The following is a 27,171-nucleotide window of genomic DNA, read 5'->3' on the forward strand; positions in this document are numbered from 1 at the left end:
AGTGATACATACCTGGACACCACAGACGAACGTTGTGCGGGTAGGTCACCAACATTTTGGAATAGCAGTCGCAGCACCTCTTAAAACCCGAAATCCGGGGAAGCAGACATAATTGCAGTCGAGGTTTCTTGAAAAACATTTGACGAATTTAGTCAAACGCAGAGTCAAAGACTCAGTGTCGTGTTCCACAAAGCAATGTGTCGAGTGTGCAGAAAAAAAGGAACTGAGGTATGGGGTGTAGCGACGTGGTATATATATATATATGACCCCTGATGTCACGTCCAGAGCAGACGATCGAGCACCGAGCAAGATGGATAGACGATGACGGCTGAGTCGAGGTTCACTACACCCCCTGTCGAAAAGCTTCTAAGAAGCAGTACTTGATGAGGATATCTATCAGATGAGGAATCTGCGGGAGAAAAGCAATCCATTGAAGTGTCTTTCACTGGACTGGCAGACTTTGAGGCAGCATGCATAGACAGCCCATCTACAACCAAAGATCACATCTTTGTATCTTCTTATCAACCCAACAAAGCCTCCACACCAAATATGTAATTCAATAGACAAATATTTATTTAGTTTTCCTTTATTAGCGTTTATTGAAAAGAATGTATTCCCAAGCCCCCCATCATAAAAGTGTTGGTGTCCATGAAACTCCTACCACGCTTGCCCAAGCATCACACACAAAATGTCCATTGGGTACATCTGAAATGTTGATGGCAGACCCATTTTCTTTAACTCCTCACCCCCACACTTTCTTCAATACTAAAGCCTTCCACAAAAAAGGTCCAATGAAGTCAGTAGAATGGAATCCAAAATGCTGTGAAGAGTTTCAACACATCATGGTCTCTGCAGAGCTGAAGCAGTGACTGAGGTTAGCAGTTGCCTTCTACTCACTGAAGTCAATCTCTTCATACTAGTTCAAGCACCTGGGTGGGGAGACACAGAATTGTGTAAGATGGGTAGTGGTGTGTAAAACAGATAGATAACTATTGAAAGATTGTATCCATCAATCAGAACTTGGGAAGATTTTGGCAAAGAAAAAATGACTCACCTTTGATAATGTTCATCCTCTCATGGGTTTCTTTACTTGTTAAATAGCTGGGAGGAACCCGAGGACAGCCTCCCATCTACTACCCTTAGGTCCTCTTCTCAGGTGGCCAGGGTTCCGACACTGGTGGGGTGGATATGCGAGGGAGGATCACCTGGGTGGAGGGACTTTGTGGAGTAGGGAGAGCCATGGCATTCCCCTTTCCCTTTTCAGAATGCATCCTACCCTCCCCCTCCCTTTGTAGATTTTTATCAGTCTGCCCCTCATTCACACACACCAACTGTCTCACCTTGATATTCCTTTAAGACTGGGATGAGGAAGAGACAACTGAGAGTAATGCACACTTCCATTGGTGCACACCACTATGGTACTGAGACGAGGAAGAGAACTGTGAAGAACTAATACAATGGTCATGCAAGTCCCACTAATTAGGCTAATTGTGGCCAGGAAAAAAGTTTGCACCTGAAGCCAATTGAGTGCATAAAAGGAGACAGACAGGAGGAAAAGGGGAACCCGCTTAAGAACAAGGACGCAGCAATCCAACGAGGAACAGGCAAGAGAGGGCCCGATGAAAAGGACGCCACACAGTGCAGAAGAGCAAGAAAGATGCTGAGACCAGATCGGGCTATGAGAGGGTCGAGAGCCCTGCAGAGCCCTGCGCTGTGTCCACAGCCGGAGCTCTGGGGCACAGGAGACTCCAGGTCTCAGCAGGTTTCGGAAAAGGCAAGAGTTGCTTGCCAGAGCTCATGACAAGTAAAGGGGGAGCGAGAGAAAGCCGTAGAAGGAACCAAAGTCACCTGGGGGAGCAGCCGCAGACCAGTGAGTGACAAAGAGGGAACACTCATGCCGGGGCACTCCAAGGGCTGGACTTGGGCAGAGGAAGCTGCCGCTCGAATGCAAACTTGCAATGAATGGGTATGGAGACCAAATAGAAGATTACTGAAAACCGAACAAGCTGCAAAGTACTTTATGAGTTATTGAATACCGAATTAAGAAAAAGATATACAAAGTATATGAAAAATACTGCACGAGTGAAAATACAGTGATTTTATGAACACAGTGAAAAGAAAGTAATAAGCATTGATGGACAACGTGAAAGTATATGCCAAGTGAAAGCCAGTAATGAAAGCTTGTGAAGCAAGTGATGAGCACCATTGGATAGTGTGAAAGCAAGGTGATAACAAGGAATAAACACCACAAAGATACTGTGGCAGAGTCAAGAGAAAGAAGAAATAGAATTGAAAATGGACTAATGTCACAGGTTCAGATAGAAAGCCTGTGTTGGCAAGGAAGTCCATGGAGAACAAGTGAACGTAACAAAGTGCCAAGTGTTATCGGTTGCATGGCCTGTAATGGGTGGACCGTGTGGTCCGACAACCGAGCCTAGACCGAGTAACCCTTACTTGGAGAGAACCAAAGAAAGTCAAGACAGTGAAGCTGTTGTGACTAACAAGTGATAGTGATTAAAGAAAGGAACACGTTATGCAAACTGTTGAAAAGCTTGAAAGGTTACAAAGTTGGTTTGAAATACTTGTGGAAAACTAAGAGAATTGAATTGACTGTGATTTTGAAGCTAGAAGTGCTGCCTTCTTGGGGAAGTGAACCTCAAAACTGAACTGTGTTGAACCTGGGGAAGGGAACCCTGCGGCCTTTTTGAACTGGGTTGAACTTGGGGAAGGGGAAGCAGAAACGCAGGCCAGGAGCTGGAAGAAGCTCAGAACTTTATTTTGAACACTGTTTCTTTGGTTGCTGACAGCCATACACATTGTATATCTTTGGTTGTGAGGGCAAGTATAGGTTGCGGACACACACAGACTTTTGAGTTGAACTTAATGACACAGTCTATCCTTAGTTTCTTTAGGTAGGGAAATCCCACCTTAGCAAAGGGCAAGTTAGGCCTTACTTCATAATGACATTTGAGAAATAAACCATTTTGGTTTAGAATGTGAATCTGTTGTCTGTGTCTTGCTTCATGATGCCTTCACATAGCTTTGCTTGAAATAGACTTGATTTGAAAATCTTTAAACAGCAACCAGGAAGCATAAATGCAGCTGAGAGACCCTCTCCCTCGGCATCCTGGGCACTGGATGTGACACACAGTAGCTGATATATAAATACATATGGGATACATTACTCACCGTAATCGTATTTCTGATGCTTGTATCTGCTTAGATTCACATGCTGTGCATAGGCCGACATCTAGTGGAAGCTGCGGAGTATTACAGTTTGTTTTTCGAAACTCGAAAATGGGCGTCGACACAGGGTGTGCCAGTAATACTATCCCTAGTGTGACGTCCACTGTACCCAAGATCCCTCACGCGTCTTGGATCCTCAGATTGTATTTTTTCTGACATGAGGTAGCATGAGGAGTAGCGTGAGTACAGATAATCCAAGCAGATAGATAGAAAGGTAAGACTACAAGCAACCATGCGCCTTCTCTCAGAGGGGAGGAAGGGTGGGTCGCATGTGAATCTAAGCAGATACAAGCATCAGAAATACGATTACAGTGAGTAATGTATCCCTTCTGAGGCTTGTGGGATCTGCTTAGATCACATGCTGTGCATAGATTAGCGAGCAGTACCCGAAGAAGGAGGTGGGATGTGAGAAGGGTCATGAGCAAATAAGTGTCTTAGAACCGCTTGTCCCACTTGTGTATCTGCCTTGGAATGGGTGTCAATACAGTAATGCTGAGTAAAAGTGTGAATAGAGCTCCAAGTAGCTGCTTTGCAAATGGTGTCAAGGGGTACATTTGCAATGAAAGCCAGAGTGGCCCCAATGCCTCTAGTAGAGTGGGCTCTTGGCGTGAAAGGCAGAGTTCTTTCAGTGAGTGAGTAACACAGCTGGATACAGTTAATAATCCACTTCGAGATGGCACCTTTAGAGATGCGATCTCCCTCTCTGCCTGTAGCTACAGACACAAACAGTTGATCTGTTTTCCTTAGCGGTCTGGTTTTATATACATAGTAGAGGACCGCCCTACGCACATCTAGGGTGTGTAGTTTCACCTCAGCCGAGCTTTGAGGGTCCTGGAAGAAATCCGGAAGCTCGATGGACTGGTTTACGTGGAATTTAGATATAAACTTAGGTGAGACCCTAGGGTGTGTGCGTAAAACCAGTTTGTCTTTATGGACAGTAAAGAAGGGATCCTGCACTGACAGAGCCTGAATTTCACTGACCCTTCTTATAGAAGTAATAGCTACTAAGAAGGCCGTTTTATAAGTCAGGTGTTTGAGACTGCTTTTATGCATGGGCACGAAAGGGGGGCCCATGAGCTTAGATAGCACCACATTAAGGTCCCACCCTGGTGGTGGGTTTGAAATAGGAGGGTGAAGTCTCTTTACTCCTTCCATGAAGGCTTTAACTACTGGTACTTTCCACCACGAGACCTTGTTATGGGAAGTGGTGTATGCCGACAGGGCTGCCAGGTGTACTTTCAGTGAGTAAAAAACCAATCCTGCATCTAGCAGGTGGAGCATGTATGTAACAATAGTGGAAGGAGTGCAATCAACTGGGTTGATTTGTCTACTCTGGCACCAGATAACGAATCTCTTCCACTTCTCAAAGTAGCAGTGCCTTGTGTTTGGTTTCCTAGATTCCTTTAGGATGTCCATATACCTCTGTGGTAAATTGAGATGTCCAAACTCTATGACCTCAGGAGCAATGCTGCCAGGTTCATTGAGTTGGGTTGCTGATGCACTGTTTAACCTTGTTGCTGGGACAGTAGGTTGTACCAGGCCGGAAGTTTGATGGGCTCGCACACCGCCATCCTGCGTAGGTGTGGGAACCACGGTTGTCTTGCCCACATGGGAGCAACTAGGACGAGCGTCATTGACTCTCTGTTCATCTTGTTGACCACCTTCCTGATGAGGAGTTGGTGGAAAAGCGTACGCAAACATCCCTGACCAGTTCATCCACAGGGCGTTCCCCTGGGAGTCTGGTTGGGGAACCTGGATGCAAATCCTGGGCATTGTCTGTTTTCGCTTGTGGCGAATAAGTCTACAGTGGGGAAACCCCATTGAGAGAAGATATCTTCTACGACCTCTCTGTGTAGAACCCATTTGTGTTCCTCTGGGAGGGAGTCTCTGCTCAGAGCATCCGCTAGGGAATTGAGCTCCCCTGGAACATGTTGTGATGACAGGAAGATGTTCCGTCTGAGTGCCCATAGCCAGATTTTCTGGGCAAGCTTGGACAGATTTGGCGAACGAGTTCCTCCTTGCTTGTTCAGGTAGAACATGGCTGTCGTGCTGTTCGTCCGGATTTGCACTGACAGGTTTAGTAGGTAGGGCTCAAACGCTTGAAGCGCTCTGAATACTGCCAGAAGCTCTAGCAGGTTGATGTGGTTCTTGGCCACTGAGGGAGACCAGAGACCCTGAGCTGTGTGGTGGAGATGGTGAGCTCCCCACCCCGTCAGACATGCATCGCTAGTGACTACTGCCTGTACTTCGGGATCGTAAAAGGGTTTCCCCTGTGCAAGATTCTCTCTTGTCCACCAGTGAAGGCTTTGTACTAGTGTTGGCGAAACGACCACTAGATCGTCCCACTGACCACTTGCCTGAGACCACGGTTTCATGCAACCATTCCTGCATGGGACGCATGCGCAGGCGCGCGTGGGGGACCAGGTAAATACATGACGCCATCATGCCCAGCAAACGCATTGCTTTGCGTACCGTTATTTGGTGACCGGACTGATATTGCGGAATTTGCAGTAGTATATTCCGAATTCTTTCCTCTGAAGGAAATGTCAACCCCTCTTGAGTATCTAGGATTGCTCCTAGGAACTGTTTGGAGGTGCTTGGCACCAGGCTTGACCTTTTCTCGTTGATTCAGAAGCCTAATTCATGTAGGAGGTTGATAGTCCTTTGAATGTTTGTTCTGCAAATTACTGGGGTTTCCCCCGTTATGAGCCAGTCGTCCAGATAAGGGTACACCGGGATTGCCTCCCTGCGTAGGTGTGCAGCCGCCACCGCCAGTACCTTGGTGAATACCCTAGGTGCCGAAGCTATCCCGAAGGGCAGTACCTTGAACTGGTAGTGCAGACTGTCCACCTTGAAGCGCAAGTACCTTCTGTGCGCTGGGAACATGGAAATATGAAAATAGGCATCTTTCATATCCAAGGTTGCCATGTAATCCCCCTTTTTTAGGAGGGGGATTACCTCTTGTAGCGTAGTCATTCGAAACTTTTGGGGCTTGACATACTTGTTGGCAGGCCGTAAATCCAATACTGGGCGCATTGTCAAATTTTTTTTTGGCACAAGGAAGCAAGTTGAATAAATACCCTTGTTTACCTGGTGTCCCGGGACGAGTTCTATCGCGTCCTTTGCTAGCAGATTGGCGATCTCCTTGAGGAGAATCTTCTGATGTTTTAAAGAGTGTACTCTTTGTCGTGGAGGATGGTTCCGGGGACGCTGCAGTGGTTCTATACAGTACCCTGCGGATACTGTTGATAGCACCCATCTGTCTGATGTGATCCCTTCCCAAGCCTGGGTGAAGTTGGAAATGCGTCCGCCTACTGGGGTTGCGCGAGAAGGGACCCTGAACTGAGCGTCACTGCTTTGGTGGAGGCGTGCCACCTCCTCTACTGGGGCTGCCTCTGCCTTTACCACGTCCTCTCCTATTACCCCTGCCGTAACCCTGGGTAGACTGTTGGCTGTTGTTCCACTGTGTACCCTGCCCCTGGGAATAGTTTGATCCTCTCTGGGAATTTTGGCCGCGTGGGCGACGAAAATTTCCATTCCCTCTCTGGTTAGGGGGTTTATTGGTTAACTGGCCAAGGGACTTGAGTGTCTCATATTCGTCCTTGGCATTCTTCAGCGCGTCTTCGACCACCTTACCAAACAACAGATCGGCTTCCGCCGGTTTGTCCAACAATGATGCCTGGGTTTCTGCCGTAAAACCAGACTGCCATAACCACGCATGTCTCTTGATAACAGTACCTTCTGCTATCAATCTGCCTGCGTTGTCCGCGGCGTCAAAAGTTGCTTTTAAAATGCAACCAGACACGGCTCTACCCTCTGCGGAAATTCGTGCTAACTGGCCCTTTAAGGGTTCTGGTGCAGAGGCTATGAGTGCCGCGACTTCTTCCCACTGATGGCAGTTGTAGCTGGCCAACAGGGTGGTGGAGTTTGCAATCCTTGCCTGATAGGCGGACGTTGAGGCTACTTTCCTGCCGAAACCATATAGTTTTTTGCTCTCATTGTCTGGAGGAGCTTCAGACGATGACAAGGGTGTTCCAGCCCTCTTACGAGTGTTGGTGACAACCAGGGAGTCTGGCTTCAGATGTCCTCTTATATAGAGAGGGTCAGACTGGGCTGCCCTGAAAAGTTTTTCAACTCTGGGATTGACTGCTCTGCTGAGGTTCGAGTTCACCAGGGACGGGTCTATTCTTCACTGAATAGACTTAAGGATAGGGATGGTCTGGGCAACAGGCCTCCTTTCTCTCACTAACTCCTCGGCGAAGTCCCTCTCTTCCTGGACACCGTGGGTGTCAGTATGGAAATGTTCTGCTGCTCGTGTGAGAACCTTGTTCAGGAGGGGTTGGTTATCGACAGGGGAGTCGGTAACCGGGGCTTCCTTCTCTACCGGGGAATCTACTCTGTAGGTTTCAGGGTCTTCCTCTTCTTGGTCCTCATCATCCCCATAGTAGCCCGCCCCGGTTTGCTCTTCTACCATGCCAAATTCTTGGTCCTCACCAAAGGAAGTCTCTCCTTGATACTTTGAGTATGGCCGTGAGTATGGTTGTACATCGAAGGGGTCCGCAGACCTCATAGGTGTCTCAAACCGGGGCTTCTTACTCGGGGGGGATAGGATCATTAGAGCCTGAGGGTGTAGCCCCTTGTGGATTATATGAAAGGAAATGGTCTGGATTTTTATCATAAAAGTCTGCCAAAGAAGACATCCTTGACATGACCCTATCTATGTCATCACTCGACCATTCTTTGGAACTGGGAATGACTCTCTCAGAAAGTCTAGGAGACTTATCCTGAGTAGATTTGCTGGTTTTAGAAATAGCAGCAGACTTGGGCTTGTCTGTCTGTTTAGGAGGAGTGGAGTGTTTCACAGGTGTGGAAGAGTGCAGTGGCTGCCTCTTCTGGTGTTTTCCCCCCTCCCCGTGAGTGGAAAAGTGTTTTCCCTGTCCCTTTGTGGTTCCGGAGGTTTTCGACGCCTGGCATCGAGGATTGGGGGTAGAGTCCCTGTCCTTCGAACGTGGGGCCGCGCTGATCTTGTCTGCGGGCTCTGACTCCTGGAGAGCGGCCTGGGGGTGGAAGTCGTCTTCGTCCTCCGACGATCGAACTTCTGTTAGCTTAGGGAGCGAGGCACTCTTGGCAAGAGTGGATGATTGCCTGGAGTCCTGCGGCGATCTCTATCGAGAACGCCCAGAGGACGTCGAGTCTCGGTTGGACTTCGTGTGTTTTGTGTGAGTGGTGTGTGAAGTGTTTGTGTCGACGGGGGTCTTCCCCATAGCCGCCCTGTCGGACGACCTTCCGAGGTCGGGGACCTGCGCTCGGCTGTCTTTCGACGCCGTAATGCCCTCGCCGTCCGAAAGCACGGCGTCGCTGCCATCGCTGAAGGCGCCCTCCGCTGCCATGGCCGCCTGCCTGGCGTGGTGGGCCCAACGCTTCGTCGAACGGTCCTTAAGTGTCTTAGGTTTAAACCTACTACACGCTCTGCAGTTCGCCTCGGGGTGGTCCCTCGGCAAGCAGAGATTGCACGTGGCGTGCCTGTCGACCCAAGGGTATTTGCGATTGCACTTGGGGCAGAATTGAAAAGGGGTACCTTCCATACGCACCTTGAGGCAGCGGGCTGGTAAGTGTAGGAAATGTATAAGGTGTACCTATATACCAAGAGTGTAGAGTATGTCCACCCCCCACTCTCCCTACTTGCAGGGCCGAGGCCAGAGGCCTTCCAAGGCCCGGGCCGAGGCCAGAGGCCTTCTGAGGCCCGGGCCGAGGCCAGAGGCCTTCCGAGGCCCAAATCCGTCGTGCAGCAGCCGACGGTCGAATTCTTCTCCAAGCCGGAGAAGTGTCGAAGTTCAACGTTGGGATGGGGAAAGGACGTAAATTAATCGATATTCTAGCAAAAGTATGGCTAAGGCCAGGGGATTCCGCAAAATGCTTCCGACCAGTATGGCGGAAAAAAACAATCTGAGGATCCTAGACGCGTGAGGGATCTTGGATACAGTGGACGTCACACTAGGGATAGTATTACTGGCACGCCCTGTGTCGACGCCCATTTTCGAAAAACAAACTGTAATATTCTTCAGCTTCCACTAGATGTCGGCCTATCCACAGCATATGATCTAAGCAGATTCCACAAGCCTCAGAAATCTATATATGGAACGGCACATGTCCAGTACCTAATTTTTTTATGTCTTTTTTTTTTTAAAGCACCAACCTACCGCTGTAGTGCAGTGCTGTCCAGGGTGTGAGTTTCTAGAATTTGGGCTGGCATCTCTTACCAGTAGCACAGTACTGCGAGTTGCTGACTGTGTGCCGAGAGATTTATGTAATTGAAGAACTGTGGGTACATTCCGAGCCTATATAGAGATCGAGTACCAGGATACGGGTGTGTGATAAGAAAAGTATTGTTTGTGGATCCTTTCTTTGTGGACAAGTTGTGATTCAAGCCGGTAGTTCAATCTGCTGTGTAAGGAGCGTATGCCACCAGATATATGGAGCTTAGCTGCCAGGCACATCGGTGTGCTACTCAAGACTGCTTTGTAGATAATACACGCCATTTTGAACAGTATCCTGGTCTGGAGATGAACCCAATGTAGTTAGCGTAGGACGGGGCGATTCGGTCACAATTCCATTCACCTGTAATACGATGTGCTGCAGAGTGGTGGACTGCTTTTATGGGAGCCAAGTTAGCAGCATGAAGCCCTATCAGGTGAGCATTTGCCCCATCAGTGTGTGAGACTACAAGGGCCTTACAGTCTGGATGTCCTGCAGTGGGGTGAAGGGTTTAATTTTGCCACGGGTAGAGATTTGGAGGCAGGCCGTTTGGGCCTTCTGGGCAGTTTCTGGAAGGACAGGCTGCTGTCAATGGTGAAGCATAAGGATTTTGCTGAATCCGAGAGTTACAGATCAAAGGCGCATATCATTATGCCACTGTTGGACAAGTTGGTGTTTACCAGGGGGACCGATGAGGACGAATTCAGTTTTGTATGAGCCAAGTTTGAGGTAGGCAGGTGACATCTCTGACTGGAAGATGGTTGTGCAATCATGCTGACGACTGATATCCTGTGAGATTTTTTTCTCTCATGTTCAACGGAGTATCTTCCGCGTGTTGGTTTATGGCTAGATTGGGATCTTTGAGGAGTGCTCCTAGAGGCTCCATGTAAAGGTTAAAAAGGAACGGTGGGAGGATGGAGCATTGGGACAGAGAGTTGGTGTCTGCCCAAGCGGTAGGAGACAAACCAATTCAGGACAGTACCAGAGAATCTGATCCCCGTCAGTGAGGAGGATGCAGCGGTCGACAATGTCAAAGACAGTTGAGAAGTCAAGGTAGATGAGGGGGCATGAGTTGGAGGGCATCATCCACCACCTGGATGGTGGCTGTCTCAAAGCTACACTTGGGGCGGAACCCCGACTGATAGTCATTTAGGTGGTGTAGTTGTTCCAATTCTGGACAGTAGTTGTGTAGCAACAACTTTTTTTCCCCAAGATTTTGCCAATAAAAGGAAGGTTCATAATGGGCTGGTAGTTAGCCAGGTCATCTGGGTTTAGGGTTTTTTTTTTTTTTTAAAGAGGTCGAATGAGACCAGTCTTGAGGGTGTCTGGGAATGGCCCTTCTGTGAGGGAAGCATTATTGATGCTAAGTAGTGCATTGGGCAAGGGGCCCATCAATTTTGTTTAATATTGGAGGCCGGGATATCATCAGAGTAGGAAGTAGTTTTGAGGGAGGCGATTGTTTTGAGGAGGTATGGGGAAGAGAGAGGGAGGAGAGAATTTGGTCAAGTGGGGCAGTGTGCGTGCTCAGCTGCAGTGGGGGCTAATGCTGTGGCAGGTTGATTCGATGATCCGTCGTATTTCGTCTACTTTTTTCAATAAAAAAGTTGTTGATTAGAGGTCTAATTTTTCCTAAACTGCTGGCACCTCTGGGACAGCTCAGGGTTTCAATACAATACAACTACTTCAAAGGAGGCTTTGCTCCAGTTAAAGGCTGCTGCGATGGTGGTGGAGTAGTAAGCAGCTTTGGCGTACGTGATCAGAATTCTAGTTGTCAGGGAGATTTGAGGTTGGCGAGATCTCCAGGGTCATGGTTTTTGCGCTGACATTTCTCGATGGCTATGATTGAGCATTTGTTGGAGGCGAGCTCGGGAGTTTACCAAGGGGCAGATGGTTTGGTTTTGCATGCTTGTTTTTAGGGTGGCCTGAGTGTCCATCAGTTTCATAGTGGAGTTGTTGAATAATTCTAGGAGGACAGAAGTATTCCCTGTAGTGGAGAAGCTTGCCAAATTTGCTTCTAGATCATTGACTGTAAAGGGGCATTTAACCTGACTTGTGTGGGTTATAGGCGAGTGGGTTATTGATAGGGGGATGGCTGCATGGTCAGACAAGACGAATGGGATGGGGTCTGCGCAGATGATAAAGGGAGATTATGTAAAGAGTAAGTCTAGGGTGTAGACTTTGTTGTGTGTGAAGGAGAGTACAATTTTCTAAAGTTCCATGCATATGGTCTGTGCCAAAAGTGTGCTTCGAGTTCATTTGTCAGTATGAGACTTGGAGACATCAATATCGCCAAGAAAGACATTAGTGTGTTCTTATTTGGCAAAGAAGAGTAAGTAGTGGATGTAGCCAATGAAAGAGTCGCTCCTGTGAGGTGAACTGTAGATCAGTTGGAAGGTGATGGATTCCTTGTGATATAAAGCGAACCGGCAGCAAGTGATTCTGGGAAATGGCATGATAGCCAATTGCCCCTGTGGATGAATGCTATCAGCCTCCTGCACTTCCTGGGCAATCAGCATTTTGGATGAATTAGCCTGGGGGTAGGAGGATGTCGAAAACATGGGGGGGAATAAGGGGTAAACCAGGTTTTGCTGATGAAATGGGCATCAAGATTGTACAAGATGCAGTCTGCAATCTATGCAGCGTGAGCGACTGACTGCTGAGCAAGCAATAATCAGCATGAGGTGGGCATGTGGTCCATGGGTGTTTGATGGGGGCAAGGGTGATATTTAGGAGGTTCGATGGGGTAGCTTGCCGGGGCTGCCCAGGGTGCTCGGCCACTTCAACCCTAGCGTTGGTCAAGACACACAGTGATGTCTTTTGGAGAGTAGCAGTAAAGCGACTACTTTTAGGTTAAATGCAGGATAGGGGTTAAGGCCCTTGGACCCATCAGGCACAGACTGGTGAGGTCTTTGCCTTCACCTATCCTTAGCCTAGGATGGACTGGTGAACCAGGTGGTGGATGTAGCAGCCGAGTTCAGTGCCTGTTCATGGAACCAGCAGCCTCCACAATGCTGTCTGTCTGACGCTGGCCAGAAGTCCTGAAGTAGCTCCCTGGAAGGCACTAAAATCTGGTGTTGGGCAGAACACCTGAGTGGCAGGGCCTGGTCATGTGACCAGCTGCGTCCTCAAATCCGTCTGCCTTGAACTGGCCTGAAGTCCTTAAATAGCTGTCTGGAAGACGCGAAACTGGTGGTGGGCGGAGAAATTGAGTGGCGTGGCCTGATCACATGACCAGCAGCCTCCTCAATGAAGTCTGCTCCTGTACCTTAGTTACAACCAATTTGTCATAAGAGCAAAACACTGGTCACAAGTAATCACATCATTCAAAATAGTAAATGGGTATTTGGGAGGTTGATGAAGAAAATTCAGCATAAAGATTGAATCCATCAGAAATAACATTGGTAAAGGTATGTAACTTCATTTATTTATTTATTTTTACATTTGTAAAGCGCCTAAATCCTGAGGCACCAGGGCGCTGTTGCGGACCAGTTACATGTACAAAAAGCTTCAACATAGGCCTGACAATATACCCTGACACACCCAAGTAGGTAAACAGTACAAATTGGAGCAGTAGTCAATGGATGTGTTCCGAGTGGGAGCAAAAGGTTTTCAGGTTTATCCAGGTTTTCAGAGCCTTGCGGAAGGCCCAGTAGGAGTCTTCTGCTCTTAGTTCTGGGGGATTGACTGACAGCATTACAATGCAAAGCAACAAACTTCACCTAATACATAACTAATCATAGTCTCGTCTCAGTAGAAGGGGACAGCCAAATATCGACTGCAGACCACTTTCATAGAGGGGCCAGAGGCGAGGGTGATGAGGAATCTGCGGGAGAAGAATCCATAAAACGAACATTACTGGTACGTAATTTCTCTTTCAATGGATTGCATTCTCCTGCAGATTACTCATCCGATAGACTCCCAAAGCAGTACAGAGTGCAGTGGTGGGATCAAAGCCCTTAGACAAGGAAGCTCTGCAAAACCAATCTGTCGAATCAAGAGTAAGAACCACATGCTGCATTCGGGCAATAATGCTTGGTGAACGTGCGGAGAGACGACTAAGTCACTGTTCATCATATTTCCCTTACTGGTACACCCCTCTGCAATGCAGATGAAGCTTCCATGGCCTCCATGTAATATGCTGTGATGCCTGGTGGCCGATCTTTTCCTGCTCTGATAACATTCTGCAACAGAGTTAACCATCAAGAGATTGTCTGTTTTGACATAGCCAGACCTATTCTGGATAAAGAGAAAGCCACAAAGAGTTGGTTATCACGCCTGAATTCCAAAGTCCTAGCCACATAAAACTGAGAGCCCTATTTGGGTCCAGTCTGTGTAGCCTCGCCTCATCTTTAGACAGATGTGGAGGCGGATAAAACACAGGCAAGTCAATGCTCAGGGAAAGTGGAACTCAGACTACTTTAGGTATGAATTTAAGACGCACTTTCTTCTTGAAATATCATACAAAGGGAGCTTGCAAGATAATGCTTCTAATTCAGTCACATCTTGCTAACGTGATTGCCACCAAGAAAGCTGTTTTCAGGTCAGGTAGTCTGATGGAAAATAAATGCATCGCTCAAATGGAGCCAACCTCAAAAATGTCAAAACTACTTTAAGGTCCTAGTCTGGAACAACACATGTAGTAGGAGGAAACGTTTTTACAAGGCCTTTCAGGAATTGTGTCATAACCGTAATTGTGAAGCAGGACCCTTGATCTAGGGACCTCTTGAAACAGACAAAGCCACCCAGTAGCCTGACGGGGCTAGTCAAGTGGTGGGACAAGCAATGGTGTCTATATTGCGTTCCCTGCACCACACCTTGAATCTTCTCCATCTGCACGTGTAGAGATCTTGTAGATGGTCTGCATGGAGCCAGTAGCACCTCAAGTAGCTCTTCTGAGAGGTGCCAGTCATCACATCTCATCCACTTAAGAGCCACGCATGTAGGTTGAGGGAATCTGGGTTCGGGTGAAGTACCCGACCTTCCGACTGGGATAGGTGGTCCGGTAGTCGAGGCAACCAGAGAGGTGGGCAGATGGTGAAGTCCAGGAACTTTGAGTACCATGTTCTCCTCGCCCAATCCGGGGCTATCAAGATCATAGTTGTTCGAATCCTTCTCAACCTCCTGAGAACCCATGCGATGACAGATATCGGAGGAAAGGCATAGTGGTGATGGAAGACCCATTCCATCAAGAATGCGTCCCTTAGTACGCCTTTTGCTGGGAATTCTCTTGAGCAAAACTGTCTGGACTTCGAGGCAAACAGATCCACTGTCGGGGTACCCCACTGAGCAAAGATCTTCTTGAGAACTCCGTGGCACACTTCCCCACTCATGTGAGATTGTGCACTGACTGCTCAGAGCGTCCGTCAGCCTGTTCTACCTTCCTGCTAGATGGACCACTGAAGCGGAGATCTGGTTATCCAGCAACCAGAACCATAGTTGTAGAAACTCTGTGCAGAGGGTTCAGAGACTGAACACTCTCTTGTTTGTTGAGGTAGTTTATGGCGAGTGTGCTGTCCATTAGAACAAGGATGCGTTTTCCCCTTGAGGGAGGGTGCAAAATTAATCCAGGCTAATCTAATTGCCCGCAACTCCAGCCTGTTGATATGCCAATGGCATTCCATTGGTGACCAGAGGGTGCTCACCTGCAGGTCCCACCAGTGGGCACCCCAACCCTTCGGAGCCGTATTCGTGACTTCCTGGGCCTGGGGCCAAAAGGGCTGAAACGTTGTTGGCCACTGGCCTCGACACTCTAAGAATGTCCGTCATGGCATCGAAGTACAGGTATCGATGATCCCTCAACAGCCACTGCAGAGATCACATTTGAGGTCTGGCCTGTGGGACCAGAAACATGCCGCAAGCCATGCAACCTAAGAGTTGGAGGCAGGAAGCCGCTGGAAGGCTGCCGTGGCCCTTGAAGAGCTCAGCCATTTGCCTGACACTGGTGACTCTTTCTTCAGGAGCGAGAGCGAGGGGAGCCTTCCCCACCCGTGTATCCATGACTGCGCTGATGAACTGGGGCTTCTGCATTAGTGTGACGTGGGACTTTTGGAAGTTTAGTGAGAAGCCCAACCTGTGAGCAGGTTTCCGCAAGCTGAGCCTATACCTGCTGCTGCGACTTCCCTCAGATCGGCCAGGTATGGGAATACCTGAACACCAGATCTCCTGAGGAGCGCCGCTAACACTGCCATCAGCTTGGTGAAGACCCTGGATGTGGAGGGTATCCCAAAAGGGAGCACCTAGAATTGGTAACGAGTCTCCCCAATGACGAATCTCAGGAAACGACTGTGCTTCCGATGGATAGACACATGAAAATAAGCATCCTGAAAATCTATCAACACCAACCAGTCCTGAAGCTGTAGAACCTGGAGAATGTCTTTCAACATCACCAGCTTGAACTTTTCTTTTCCTCAGGAACTTGTTCAAGACCCTGAGGTCCAAATAAGACAAAGTCCTTCTCCTTTTTTGGGCACCAGAAAAGAACAGGAATACCAGCCTCTCTGCTCGGATGGCCCATCTTCTACAGCACCCTTCAATAACAGGGCTCTCAGTTCTTCCTGGAGCTCCTGTGCCGATTGATGTAGGGAGGAGTGGTCTGTGTGGCGGTTTGTTTAAAGATAGCAGACAGTACGCCCATTCGATGAGCTGCAATGCCCATGCGTCTGAGATTATCCCCTTCCACTGGAACAAGTGCTCAGAAATTCTCCCCCCAACTGGGGAAGGGAGACCTCAAAGCAGTTTAGAGGGCACTGCTGCCCCTGCCACAGCTGCTGCTGTCTGCTGGCCTCTAGAGGCCCCTCTGTCACGTCTGGGATGCAAGAAATGCTTCTGCCCTTGCCTGGCTTGTGGGAGGGGGCTGTGCACTCTTTCCAAAACGGATTGTACCGTCTGTAGTCTCTTCCCCTAGAGAAGCCAAAAGATTGGTTAGCATGTTGCTGCACAGCCAAGCCCAGTGATGTGGCTGCTAATTTAGAGGTATTACCCAAATTGACCTTTTACAATTGACCTTTTGCACAATTGACCCAATTATAGTGGTCCTAATTGACCTTCTGCACAATTGACCTTTATATTATTTAAGTTATTTTACGTATGTATTGGGTTGGTTTTGCATTATAAATAATATAAGGAGATTGGGTGGGGGGTTTCAGGGGGTTTTGGATTGGGTGGAGGGTTACAGGGGGGGTTCCCCCTGCATATATGTCCTAATTGACCTTCTAAATTAGGTCAATTCTCCCGAGGTCAATTGTGAAAAGGTCAATTAGTAAACAACCAATTTAAAATCCTCGAATTTTTTCCAAGGACTCATCAGCCTTTGGGCCGAACAGGTGGTCGCCGTTGAAGCCATGTACAACAGCTTAGCCTGGACATTTGGGGAAAAACCTGGATTGTGCTGGAAGGCTGCCCTCCTCAGCACAGTGGATGACCCCATTACCCTGCCCACACAATCTGCAGTGTACAGGCCTGACTGTAGTGCTTGGCAAGCCACTTCCTTTGCCATCATCAATTATTTGCAAAAACCCATCCCTCATGTCACCACCTGGGATGTACTCTACTGCCTCTGCAACGAGTGTCCACAGCCCGTGGGAATACTTTGCGAACGCACATGATACATGTACTGCCTTCATGTGCATGCTGCCTGAAGCAAACATTTTCTTGGTTAGGGCATTCGTTTTTTTACATTCCTTATCCGTTTGAGGCAGATGTGGCCTGTCTGGAATTCACTGTGTCAACTTAAACTACAAAGCCCTCTGCCGTTGGGTGGGATGAAAGAAAAGGTAGGTCCCCCCGCCCTCCTTGCCGGCTTATATTTTTTTGCAAGCTCGGAATCCACAGCTGGAGTGGAGCAAGGTCCCAGCAACAGAGTAGTAATGCAGTCTGCAATGGCAGCATTAAAGTTAAGTGCCATCTCTGTCTGTGGGCCTTTCTCAAGAATGTCTGAGGTCATGGGTGAACAGGGGCACCCAGACCCAAGCACCCTCTTAAAAGGTCTACGGTATTGAGCATTAGGGTGTCCACATGGAGCAGCATGTTGCATATCCAGATCAGGAGATGTGTCTGTAGAGTAGAAGCTGCATGTCTCTGCAGGAAATCCCGCCCCCTACCACCTGTATGTTGGAAGCCTTTGATTGTGTCATGACCGACACCAGCAGTTGTGACCATACTACAGCTAATATTCGAAAGAAGTTACCCACTGAAAAAACCCTATCAAATGTATTCCTAAAGAGACGACAATATGAGGGAGGAACTCCTTGAAGGAATATGAAAACTAGTGAATGAGGAGTTGGTGACGTCACGAGAGACGAGCGCGATGCCCTGAGAATACCCCCTGAAGAGGATGCATGGACCTTATAAAAACTGATGACAAAGTTAAGATTCGAGTAAACTTTCAATATCCGAACTGAAGAAAATGCAAGCCATTTGAGAACTGTACAGATGCAACAATGCAAGTAGATTAAGTAATCTTAAAAGCTGGCTATGTGTAGTGAATAGACTGCAGGCGAAACAGCCATTATATAGAAGCTGGACATCAGTGTCATGAATTTAGTAAGCCCGGACCCATGGAGAGGAAAGGCCGAGAACTGTGTTGCAGCAAGAATTAGCAGAGATCGTGGATTTGAGTGGTGAGGCTGTTTGGCCTGGTGTCAAGGTAAAAGAAGCCAATGCCGATTATCTATTCTCAAAGGCAGTGAACAAAAAGAGATGAGTCATCCCTTGTGAACCAAGCGTGCCAAGTTTTATTCATTTAAGACATTTAAATGCTGAAAAATGGTCCAAATCGTGGTCTGCTGTCACGTGAGCCAAGGATGGAAATAGAGTTGAACTTGGATTTCTAGACCAGCGAAAGTGTGTGCTCGCAATGCCTTATATTCTCACAGACAAGAATACTTTGCGAAACCAAGTTCAAAGACCATCTTCATGGCAGAAGGCATGGGTGATGAGACTTTGGCTAATTGGGTGGGGAGGTAAAGTCAAGTTCAACTTCTGGCACCTGGGTATGATCTTACATGCTGCTAAGTGAACTGAATGTTCCAGACATGGCACCAGCATGCCATTAATTGTAGAGGGCCATATAACGAAGGGCCTTATAGTTTGAGAGCCAATGAAATTCAGTGTACTTAATAGTGTTGAAGATGACTTGTTTTTAGAGGTAGGCATAAGTTGTCCACCTGATAGTAGATATCCAACCACAATCCCACCCCTTATAGAAAGTATACTTAGATGTTCCCCTTGAACCTATCACAATCCCTTGAAGGTTTTTCTCATTTGCCACATAGTATAACATCACGTATGACACATTTTTAGTATATAAATGTGTCTTTATGTGAAATGAACCGAGAGCTTGAGCGAACCACCGTTGATGTCTGTTGTAACTCCCTGTTTTAGACAATCGATAATAAAACAGCAAACTTTGCCATCTTCCTGCGTTGGTTCGATTATTTGGTGTCAGAGTTATTCTGCATCCCCATCCATTGAATGCACATTACCCAAAGGGCTCTACGCTCATGTCCAAACTACTTGCGTCGTGGAGCCTTTCAACAAGGGCAGCCAAGTCTGCCTGGTCGACAAAATAGTCTTCTCCACTAGCTCCTTTGCCCATAGGCTCAAAGTCGAAAGATACCTTGTCCCTCTTGTCATCAAAGAACGACCGCATAGTGTTGAAAAACATCGAGCGAGATTTGGGAACAAAGGAGCAATCGTTTGTCGGAGCCGATGTCGATGGCGTTGTTCCTATCAGGCCTAACGTCGCCAGCAACTCATGGCCCTTCGGGACTACGGTTGGTTTCCCGGTAATCATGGTCGAGCACGAGGGCATCAGATGCGACTTGGCCAGCTTGGCACTGGAACCTCCAGGCACAAATGGTGCTGTGGAAGCCTGCAGCATTGAGACCTTAGTCAAACCGGCTGCAGTGGTTTTAAACATTAGAAGCATTTGCTCCTTGAAAGCCTCCCACTCTGCTTTTGATGTGCCCGGGTAAGGGCACATCTAACCGCATTGCTCTGATAAATTGCAGTCGTGCCTGTGTCAATGGCATTGCTTCTTCTTACAGACAGACGAGGATGACGAATGGCTTCGGGAATGTTACTGCTTTTTTGCCTTCTTGCGATGCCTGTCCTCTTTTTCGGGCGTGGGGCTCTCGGTATCCTGGCCTGACGGTAGAACGAGCAGTGGTTTTCACAAGTGGTCGCACAAGTGCTAGCTTTGCGGATTGCTCCCTCAATGAATTGAGATTCATTAGTTGAAAAGAGCTGCAATTCTCAACTTCATGATCTTTACCAAGGCACCAAATGCACATGCCATGCGGGTCGGTGATCGGCATCTTGGAGTTGCAGTCTTGGCAACGTTTGAACCCAGACGCCATAGAAGCAGACATATCGATGAATCCGTTCGAATTGGACAATTTTGTTAGAATATGAAATTTCTCTTACGAGAGTCGTTCAGAAAAGCAGCGTGCTGAGCACACAGAAAAAAGGAACTGCGGTACGGGGCGTAGTGACGTAGTATATATGGTGGCTGACATCTCGGCCAGAGCCGATGAGTGGCACGGTCAAATCAAGAGCGATCAGCATTTGGGTCGAGTCGTTCTATGCCCGTCAAAAAAAGTTTCTGAGCAGCTGATACTAGAACAGGTATGTATCTGATGAGGAATCTGCAGGAGAATGCAAACCATTGAAACAGAAATATTCTGTTTAAATTCTGTAATATTATATGTGGAGTTATTTCTAAATCGAAAAGAATTATCAATAAGTTAATAAAGGGAAATTAGTTATTTTAGCTTGTCAATCTCTTTAAACAATTTAAAACCCATCGCCAAGTGCGTTTTACAAATACTTCCTACATCTCTTTTGACAACTGCAATAGCACAGAAATATAAGAAGGCAGTAATAGCTGAGGAAGAGGCACACAACATCCTAGAAAAAGATAGATGCATCGATTTGTAGCATGCGAACAGGCACGAATGGATAGATCAACAAAGAATAATGAGAAGCAGCAGATGTTAGTAATAAACCTCTCTAGCTAACGAATGCAGAAGAGCTGGTGCTTCATCATGGATTAGGCTTCGTGATCATGAAACCTCATGACTCATTTATGTTCATAACTGAATTCTACCAAGTCATGCGAAAGATCAGAATGTGGGATTTTATTTCGAAACCAACCAATTATATCAGAAGAAGAAACATCAGGTTTACGCAAACCATCTATCATTTTACCTACCACCACAATCATTTTCCAAAGGATCTATGTCATTTGAGAAAAAAGTTTTAGAAGATGTTGCCACTTTGGAACAACAAAAAACAAATATTTGTTACAATATCAGTAAGCAGTACTGTCGATCTCCTTATGAATTTGGGCAATAATCCGGACATAGTTATAAGGAAAGCTGATAAAGGAGGGGCCATGGTGATTCTCAAACTGGCTTCATGGCCAATGAGAAACCGATTGTTCCTACTTTTTACACACTACCTAAAATCGATAAGACCTCAACAAATCCTTCTGGATGACCTATTGTCTCAGGTATTTAATAGCTACTGGAACGTCTCTCAAAATATTCAGACTATTTTTTTTAATGAAGTCACATCTGAAAGATTACACAAGTGTCATCCAAACACTGGAACATTTCTCATTTGCTGATAATAATAATATCTTGATATGTCTTGACATTGAGTCATTGCATACAAGTATACTACAACATGCAACACTGGAAGTTGTTGAAGAACTAAAAGAAAGCGATGATTTGTTAACAGTCCCAAATTCTTTCTTACAATGGTGTATTACTACAGCATTGACGAGAAATTACGTTACATTCTTTACATATATTATCAAAAAATAGAATGAACTGCTGTTGGAATGTTTGAATTAAAAGAGATATAGCCCGACGCTAGTCCGTATTTTAACCACATGACTAGGCTATATCCTCATAATGTGAATAGACAATATGTCTACAGCTATAGAATTTGTGGAATGGTTGAATGGGAGGAATCGATATCTGAAAGCTACACAAATAACGAGCAACACAGAAATCAATGTTTTAGATTTAAGTATCTATGTCGATGAAGCTCAAGCTTAAACCTTACCACAAACCAATAGATTGTAATGTACTATTGCATTGGAACAGCCATCATGCACGACACATGAAGGAAAATGTACCATTCAGAAATGTCCTTAGACGTGAACCTAACAGCACTGCCTTTACCACCTTTAATAAAGAGGAAAACCTTCTTACTAATAAATTAATGGTGAGAGGATATCCTAGAAAATTGGTGAAGAAATCAGTGATGAGTGTTTCACTGTGACAGGAGACAATTAACACCAAGATTGAAAGAAAGACCCAAAGACCAAATAGTATCAGTATCTGTTACCATATATACTAACATGTCATTTAAAATCAAAGACATCATCGAAAACCTGGAAAAAATGCTAGAACAAGAAAAAACTGGATCACAATTCCTGATCTTTGCTTTTAAAATAAGAACCACTATTGGATCAACAGTAATAAAAAATAACATCAGGAACAAAATTAATCAAGCCAACTCGACAAGGAGGCTAACAAACATGTGGGGCTTTGGTCCCATAAAGCAGTGGTCTTCAAACTGTGGGACTGGCCCCCCTACAGGTGCCCGGAGGATATCCAGGCGGAGCGCGAGACTCTTCAAAAAGGGAGTATGGTGATTGATATCAATAGAAAATATAAGCAGATATGGCATTTGGGAGCACAGCACAACTTTATTTAAGGGGGCTCTACAACAATATTTTTAATCCATGGGGGTCTCAGCATAATTGAATACCTCTTTCATAAAGGGACATCACACTTGTAGCAAATGCACAGTAGGTACACTCACTAGAAAAATCACTGAAGATGACATTGGCTTCCAAACTCCTTGGGCACAAAAATATTTCACAAATTTTGAAATTAACAATGCAATCGGTTTGATTGTATGTCCATGTAGCTTACCTTACTTTGGTAAAGCTACCCGCAATACAGAAGCGGCACTAAAGAATAACATTCTTGCAGCCAATCTGGTCAAACACTCTGTAGAAGCATTACATATATATTATGGCTTCTATTGGTGAGTGATAACAAAGGTTAAAAGTCTGAACCAATTAAGTATTGAACAAAAATAAGGCAGACTAGAAAAAAATATATTTTTTTAATACAGAGCCATATTCATAGGCTTAACTAAAATGTTGACTGCAGAGAGTAGTACATCAGTAAGAATAATTAGGTTTATCCTTCAGGTCTAAAGTGAACATTAGAAGAAAAAGGTTGATCTCTGTAAACAATGAGTCCGATATATTAACGTAGTATTTCCTATACCCTGGTACTCGTAACAGCACATCAGTGAGGACTCTATAGGAACATTTGTGACCTTGAATGTGTTCATGATTTGTACAATCAAGAGTGTTCAGGATCTTGTTGTTACCTTCTAAAAATGTGGTGAATATAGGTGAGCTGGATTATTTTGCAAATATGTTTATTGCAAATCTTCTGTTCCATTATTATAATTGTATTTGGAACAGTACATAAAGCTGATACCTGGAAGAATACACGACCAAGACGGCCAAAACATTGTGTGGCATCATCAAGCAATCCAAGCGTGCGTGATGACTTCATCAGGCTAATATCACACATTATAAAAATGGCAGAAAACCTTGCAGTCTTCTCAGCGTTCGACCATTTGGTGACCATCTGAGCTGCAAAATCACTACTTCCCCCATACTTCTAAAAATAAGATACGTTTTTTTAAACACTGTATTCAGTCCCTCATTATTTAGTCCATCTAGATAACAAATACAACATATTGATTGGGCCTCATTATGAGTTTGCCGGTGGGGAAACAAGGGTGCCGGTAAGCTCACCGGCACCTTTGTTTGTGGATCGGCAAACCCTGAGTCTGCCTGCTGTGGCTGCTGTGCCCGACAAGTCTGACCCTGTCGGGCACTAAGGCCACAGTAGGCAGACTGGTCATGGAAGCACCTGCCCCGTTAGCAACAATGCCGGTGCTTCCGAGTCCCCAATCCCATAGAGTCCAATAGGACTCTATGGGAATGGGGACTTACATTTTACCGGCGCCTTACTCCCCGGGCCCCCGGACTTGTAATAGCCTCGTGGCACCGTGAAGTCAGGCGCCAGCAAAATATTAAGAGTCCGGCGGCAACCTGCCGGTAGCACCGGCAGGGTTACCGCCGGACTCAAAATGAAGCCCATTATTGTCAATTTAAAAACTTTACATTGCAGCCCCCACCTTTAAGAGTGAAATATAAAATAAATTCCAATTGTGAACCACATCAGCTAACTGGTTTCAAAATTTGAATGAATCCAAACAAATGAATAAAATAACTAATTTCCCTTCATTAACTCATTGATAATAATTCTTTGGGTTTACAAATATAACCCCTGCATGTACTATTACAGATTCTATATAAAATATTTCTGTTTCTCAGTCTACACAGTGACATTCAGTTCACGGACGAAGGCTGGACAGGAGAATAGTTTTCCCAATCCCTCGCATACAGAACTCATAAGGAGTTGGCGTCCTTTGTAAAAAAAAACATGATTTCTTTTGCCTTTCCTTTATGCATCATTGCCTAATCATGTCCTTTTAGATACTATTTAACCATATGTTCTGCATCTTATCAAATGTGGGTATAAGTCCTGAAGCACAGAAAAGTGGTCATGATTGGGTGTTAGCACTTGCATGTCAGGGGCGTAATTGGAAGGGTATGGGGAACAGGAGACAGTTCATTCTCATAGCAGTCCTTACGTGTGGGGTTTGAGACGGTGAAGAAAGTTAACTGCTTTTAACATTGACGTTTCACCAGAATAGTCTCACTAGAATGTGTACACAAGTTAAATGCCCCCAAACAAATTTGCCCCTCCCCCAGACTCTGAAGTTAGCCCCTCTCCCAACATGTGAAGGGTTATCCCGGCCCCCCTCCCCAATTGTAGTATAATTGCACCCCATTGCGATTATAATTTCCTAAAAAACGTATTCATACGAATGCAGTTGCTAAACATTGCTGTGCCTGTGTTAACAGTGCAGCCCGAGTGACTCTTTATAGTCTGCATCCTGTCTTATCCCGGCTCTGTAGGTCAGATATGTAACGTCAACATAACCCAAAATGTAGGGGTGTGGCTAAAGCCCAATTTGGCCAATGGTCGTTGAGCCACTACTCGCCAGGTTCGGACAGGGGCAAGAAATAGAGCTGGTCACCCAAAAAAAAGTGGCCCACCCCTCGCCTCACGACCCTTGACCTCTGATGACATCAACAAAAGTGATGTAATTTGACCCCACGCCAAAATGACATCCTGGGAACCGATGAAACGCGAACTTGCACCCCTTGACAAAACAGGAAGTGACATCAAATAGCATTATTCCTAAATAAACTACACTACGAAAAATATGGTTATGATTTCACTAAGGTGATATACATTTCATACAAGAATGGATCACCATATGTATCATTAATATCTGTGTGTATAGATCTATACTGTGAATCCAAGCAGATGTCCAAAGGCCACATGATATGTTATTGTATAGCACTTACGCTTAAGCTCTTTTTTATAGAACAAATAGACATACAATATTACCCAACCTGTGTTGGTACACCTTTATCGACCTAAAGAAGGATGAAAGGTTTTTGGAAGAAAAAAAAAGAAATTTGGGGAAAAGAAATATATTTTTTTCAAGTCGGCCCAGGCGTGGCCAGACACCGGCCCCCACTCACAGGAACGATTTCGGCCCGGCTACGGCCCGAAAGGCCGAGGTGCCAATCCGGCCCTGCTGCTCGCCTCCAGTGTAAGAGTGAATATTGTACGTAAATAATGGGATCGCTCCTCGGTAATAGTTGTGTACGGCAACCGCATTCAATAGAGGCTGCAGTGAAGAATACATTTAGAAAGGCCCAATAAATGAATGCGTAAATTGCAAGGAAAACAAGTATGTAGTATAGCCGAATCTATGAAAAAAGGCCCATAGTCACATAGAGGTGTGATTAGTCACAGAAGGGGGATCTGATCGCTGGCAAAGAGATAGTGAACGACTCGTGTGTGTCATCGGCATTCTGATAATAGACGTCTCTAGAGACCCACCAAGGTGGCAGATGGCATATTATTACACTAAGCAACAGCAAGTGACAGTAGGCAGAGCCGAGCCCTTTGCAACTCCTCAGTCATGGGCTCCCCAGACCCTTTTCTTGGCCACTATCCCTTGCTGCATGCTGCCTGATAAAAAGGACTCACTCCATCTCAGTCCACTCCCTGGCATCCTATACAGGAGCACAGTTTTGCAAACGCTGCTACTAAATGTAAAATAATTAATAGCACACACCTCTCTTCATGGTCCCAAGCCAAGTCTTCACAATGCAAGAACGCGTGTGTCCCTTGTGTGATATGGATGCATCCTGGTGGTAGACGTCTATTCAAAATCGGCTACCGGGGTGTTTTTGAAATGCAAGATGGCACCTTGAACGGATTCGGGAAAAACGAGCGATAGAAAAATATGCTTTAGCGGTCCAAGGTGAGGTTTTCGGGTAATGATGCATATTTTGGAGATTTACAAAAACAAAGGGTATCTTAAAGTCATTAGCAAAATTTGGCGAGTGATGGTAGCAATATTTCTGATGTGATTTTCAAACAAACAGAAGACACACAATCTTTATCAGGATGTGGAAAACAAGAGAGACATGTGTGACTCACAGAAAAGCTGAAACGCTTGGAAACGTCCTGACATGCCTTTAAATCACAAGATAAGCCTCATCGACTGCATCAGCTCCTGGGTGACGCACTCCATCTCTGGCTTGGCACCTACCTCTCCATGTATGTCAGACGCAGTTAGAGCAACGTTTGCCAATCTAGGCCTTACCTCTGGTCAACATGCACTCCTCGGTAACAAAAACGCCTGCCACTCATTCAATCCAAGCAAATCTGCAAAGCCCGCTGTAACGAAACTCCCCAAGGACGAGTCACCCCTTTTGGGACTAGGGAGGTGGGCCTGCTAAGCTCAACACCTCACAGGGGACCCCATTTACACCCTCCCCCTCCATCGGAAGTCAGGCTGTGAGGACTGCACCAGACAACTATGGGAATGTTCATAAAGAGGTAGATGGCATGGTTTCCAACCCTTTATTGTTTTATGAAATGCAGGACCAATGGAGCAGGACCAATGGATTGTTCCGTCTCCTCCCAGGGAGGAACAAAGGGCCAGTGAGACAAACCAAGAAAGGGAGAGCAGGAGAGAGGAATGCAAGCCTGCAGAGCCAAGATGCATAGGAGGGCCCGTCCCCCTTTGAAGCAGTGACACGCAGACGGCGTTGAGCACAGAAGAGCCAGAAGGCCCGCAGAGCGAGGATGCCTGGAGCTGAAAATGTCAGAGACGTGACACAGGTGTGGCACGGTCGAATATGAGGGAGTCTTCGAAGAATATACTGAGTGGCACTACGCCCCCTGTCAAAATATTTTCTGAGAAGCTGACGCTGGATGATTATAGAGATGAGGAATCTGTGGGAGTATGCAACCCAGTGAAATTCACTGATCCATTGTACACCGGGAAGGGAGCCATAAGGAGACTTATTGAACATTTGTGTCAGAACTCTGGATCGAGTGAAAGGCCCAGAGACATTGGCTGGTAAAAATATTGAAATCTAGCTGAGGTCAAGAAGCCCTTGTCGAATCC

At 46.3% G+C, this 27,171-nt stretch overlaps 1 protein-coding gene across 1 annotated transcript in view; it reads right to left on the bottom strand.

Annotated features, from left to right (window-relative positions):
- Positions 1-550: 550 nt before the first annotated feature.
- COP1 (COP1 E3 ubiquitin ligase) overlaps positions 551-27,171 on the bottom strand; it is a 1,876,694-nt gene continuing 1,850,073 nt past the window's right edge. Inside the window, exon 20 of the mRNA XM_069641145.1 lies at positions 551-929. Within this exon, the coding sequence (XP_069497246.1) occupies positions 912-929 (18 nt within the window). The 3' untranslated portion in view covers positions 551-911. The remainder of the gene's footprint in view (positions 930-27,171) is intronic.

The sequence above is a fragment of the Ambystoma mexicanum genome, chromosome 1q (assembly GCF_040938575.1).
Source record: "Ambystoma mexicanum isolate Mex_15411 chromosome 1q, UKY_AmexF1_1, whole genome shotgun sequence".
NCBI classification, from domain to species: Eukaryota; Metazoa; Chordata; class Amphibia; order Caudata; family Ambystomatidae; genus Ambystoma; species Ambystoma mexicanum.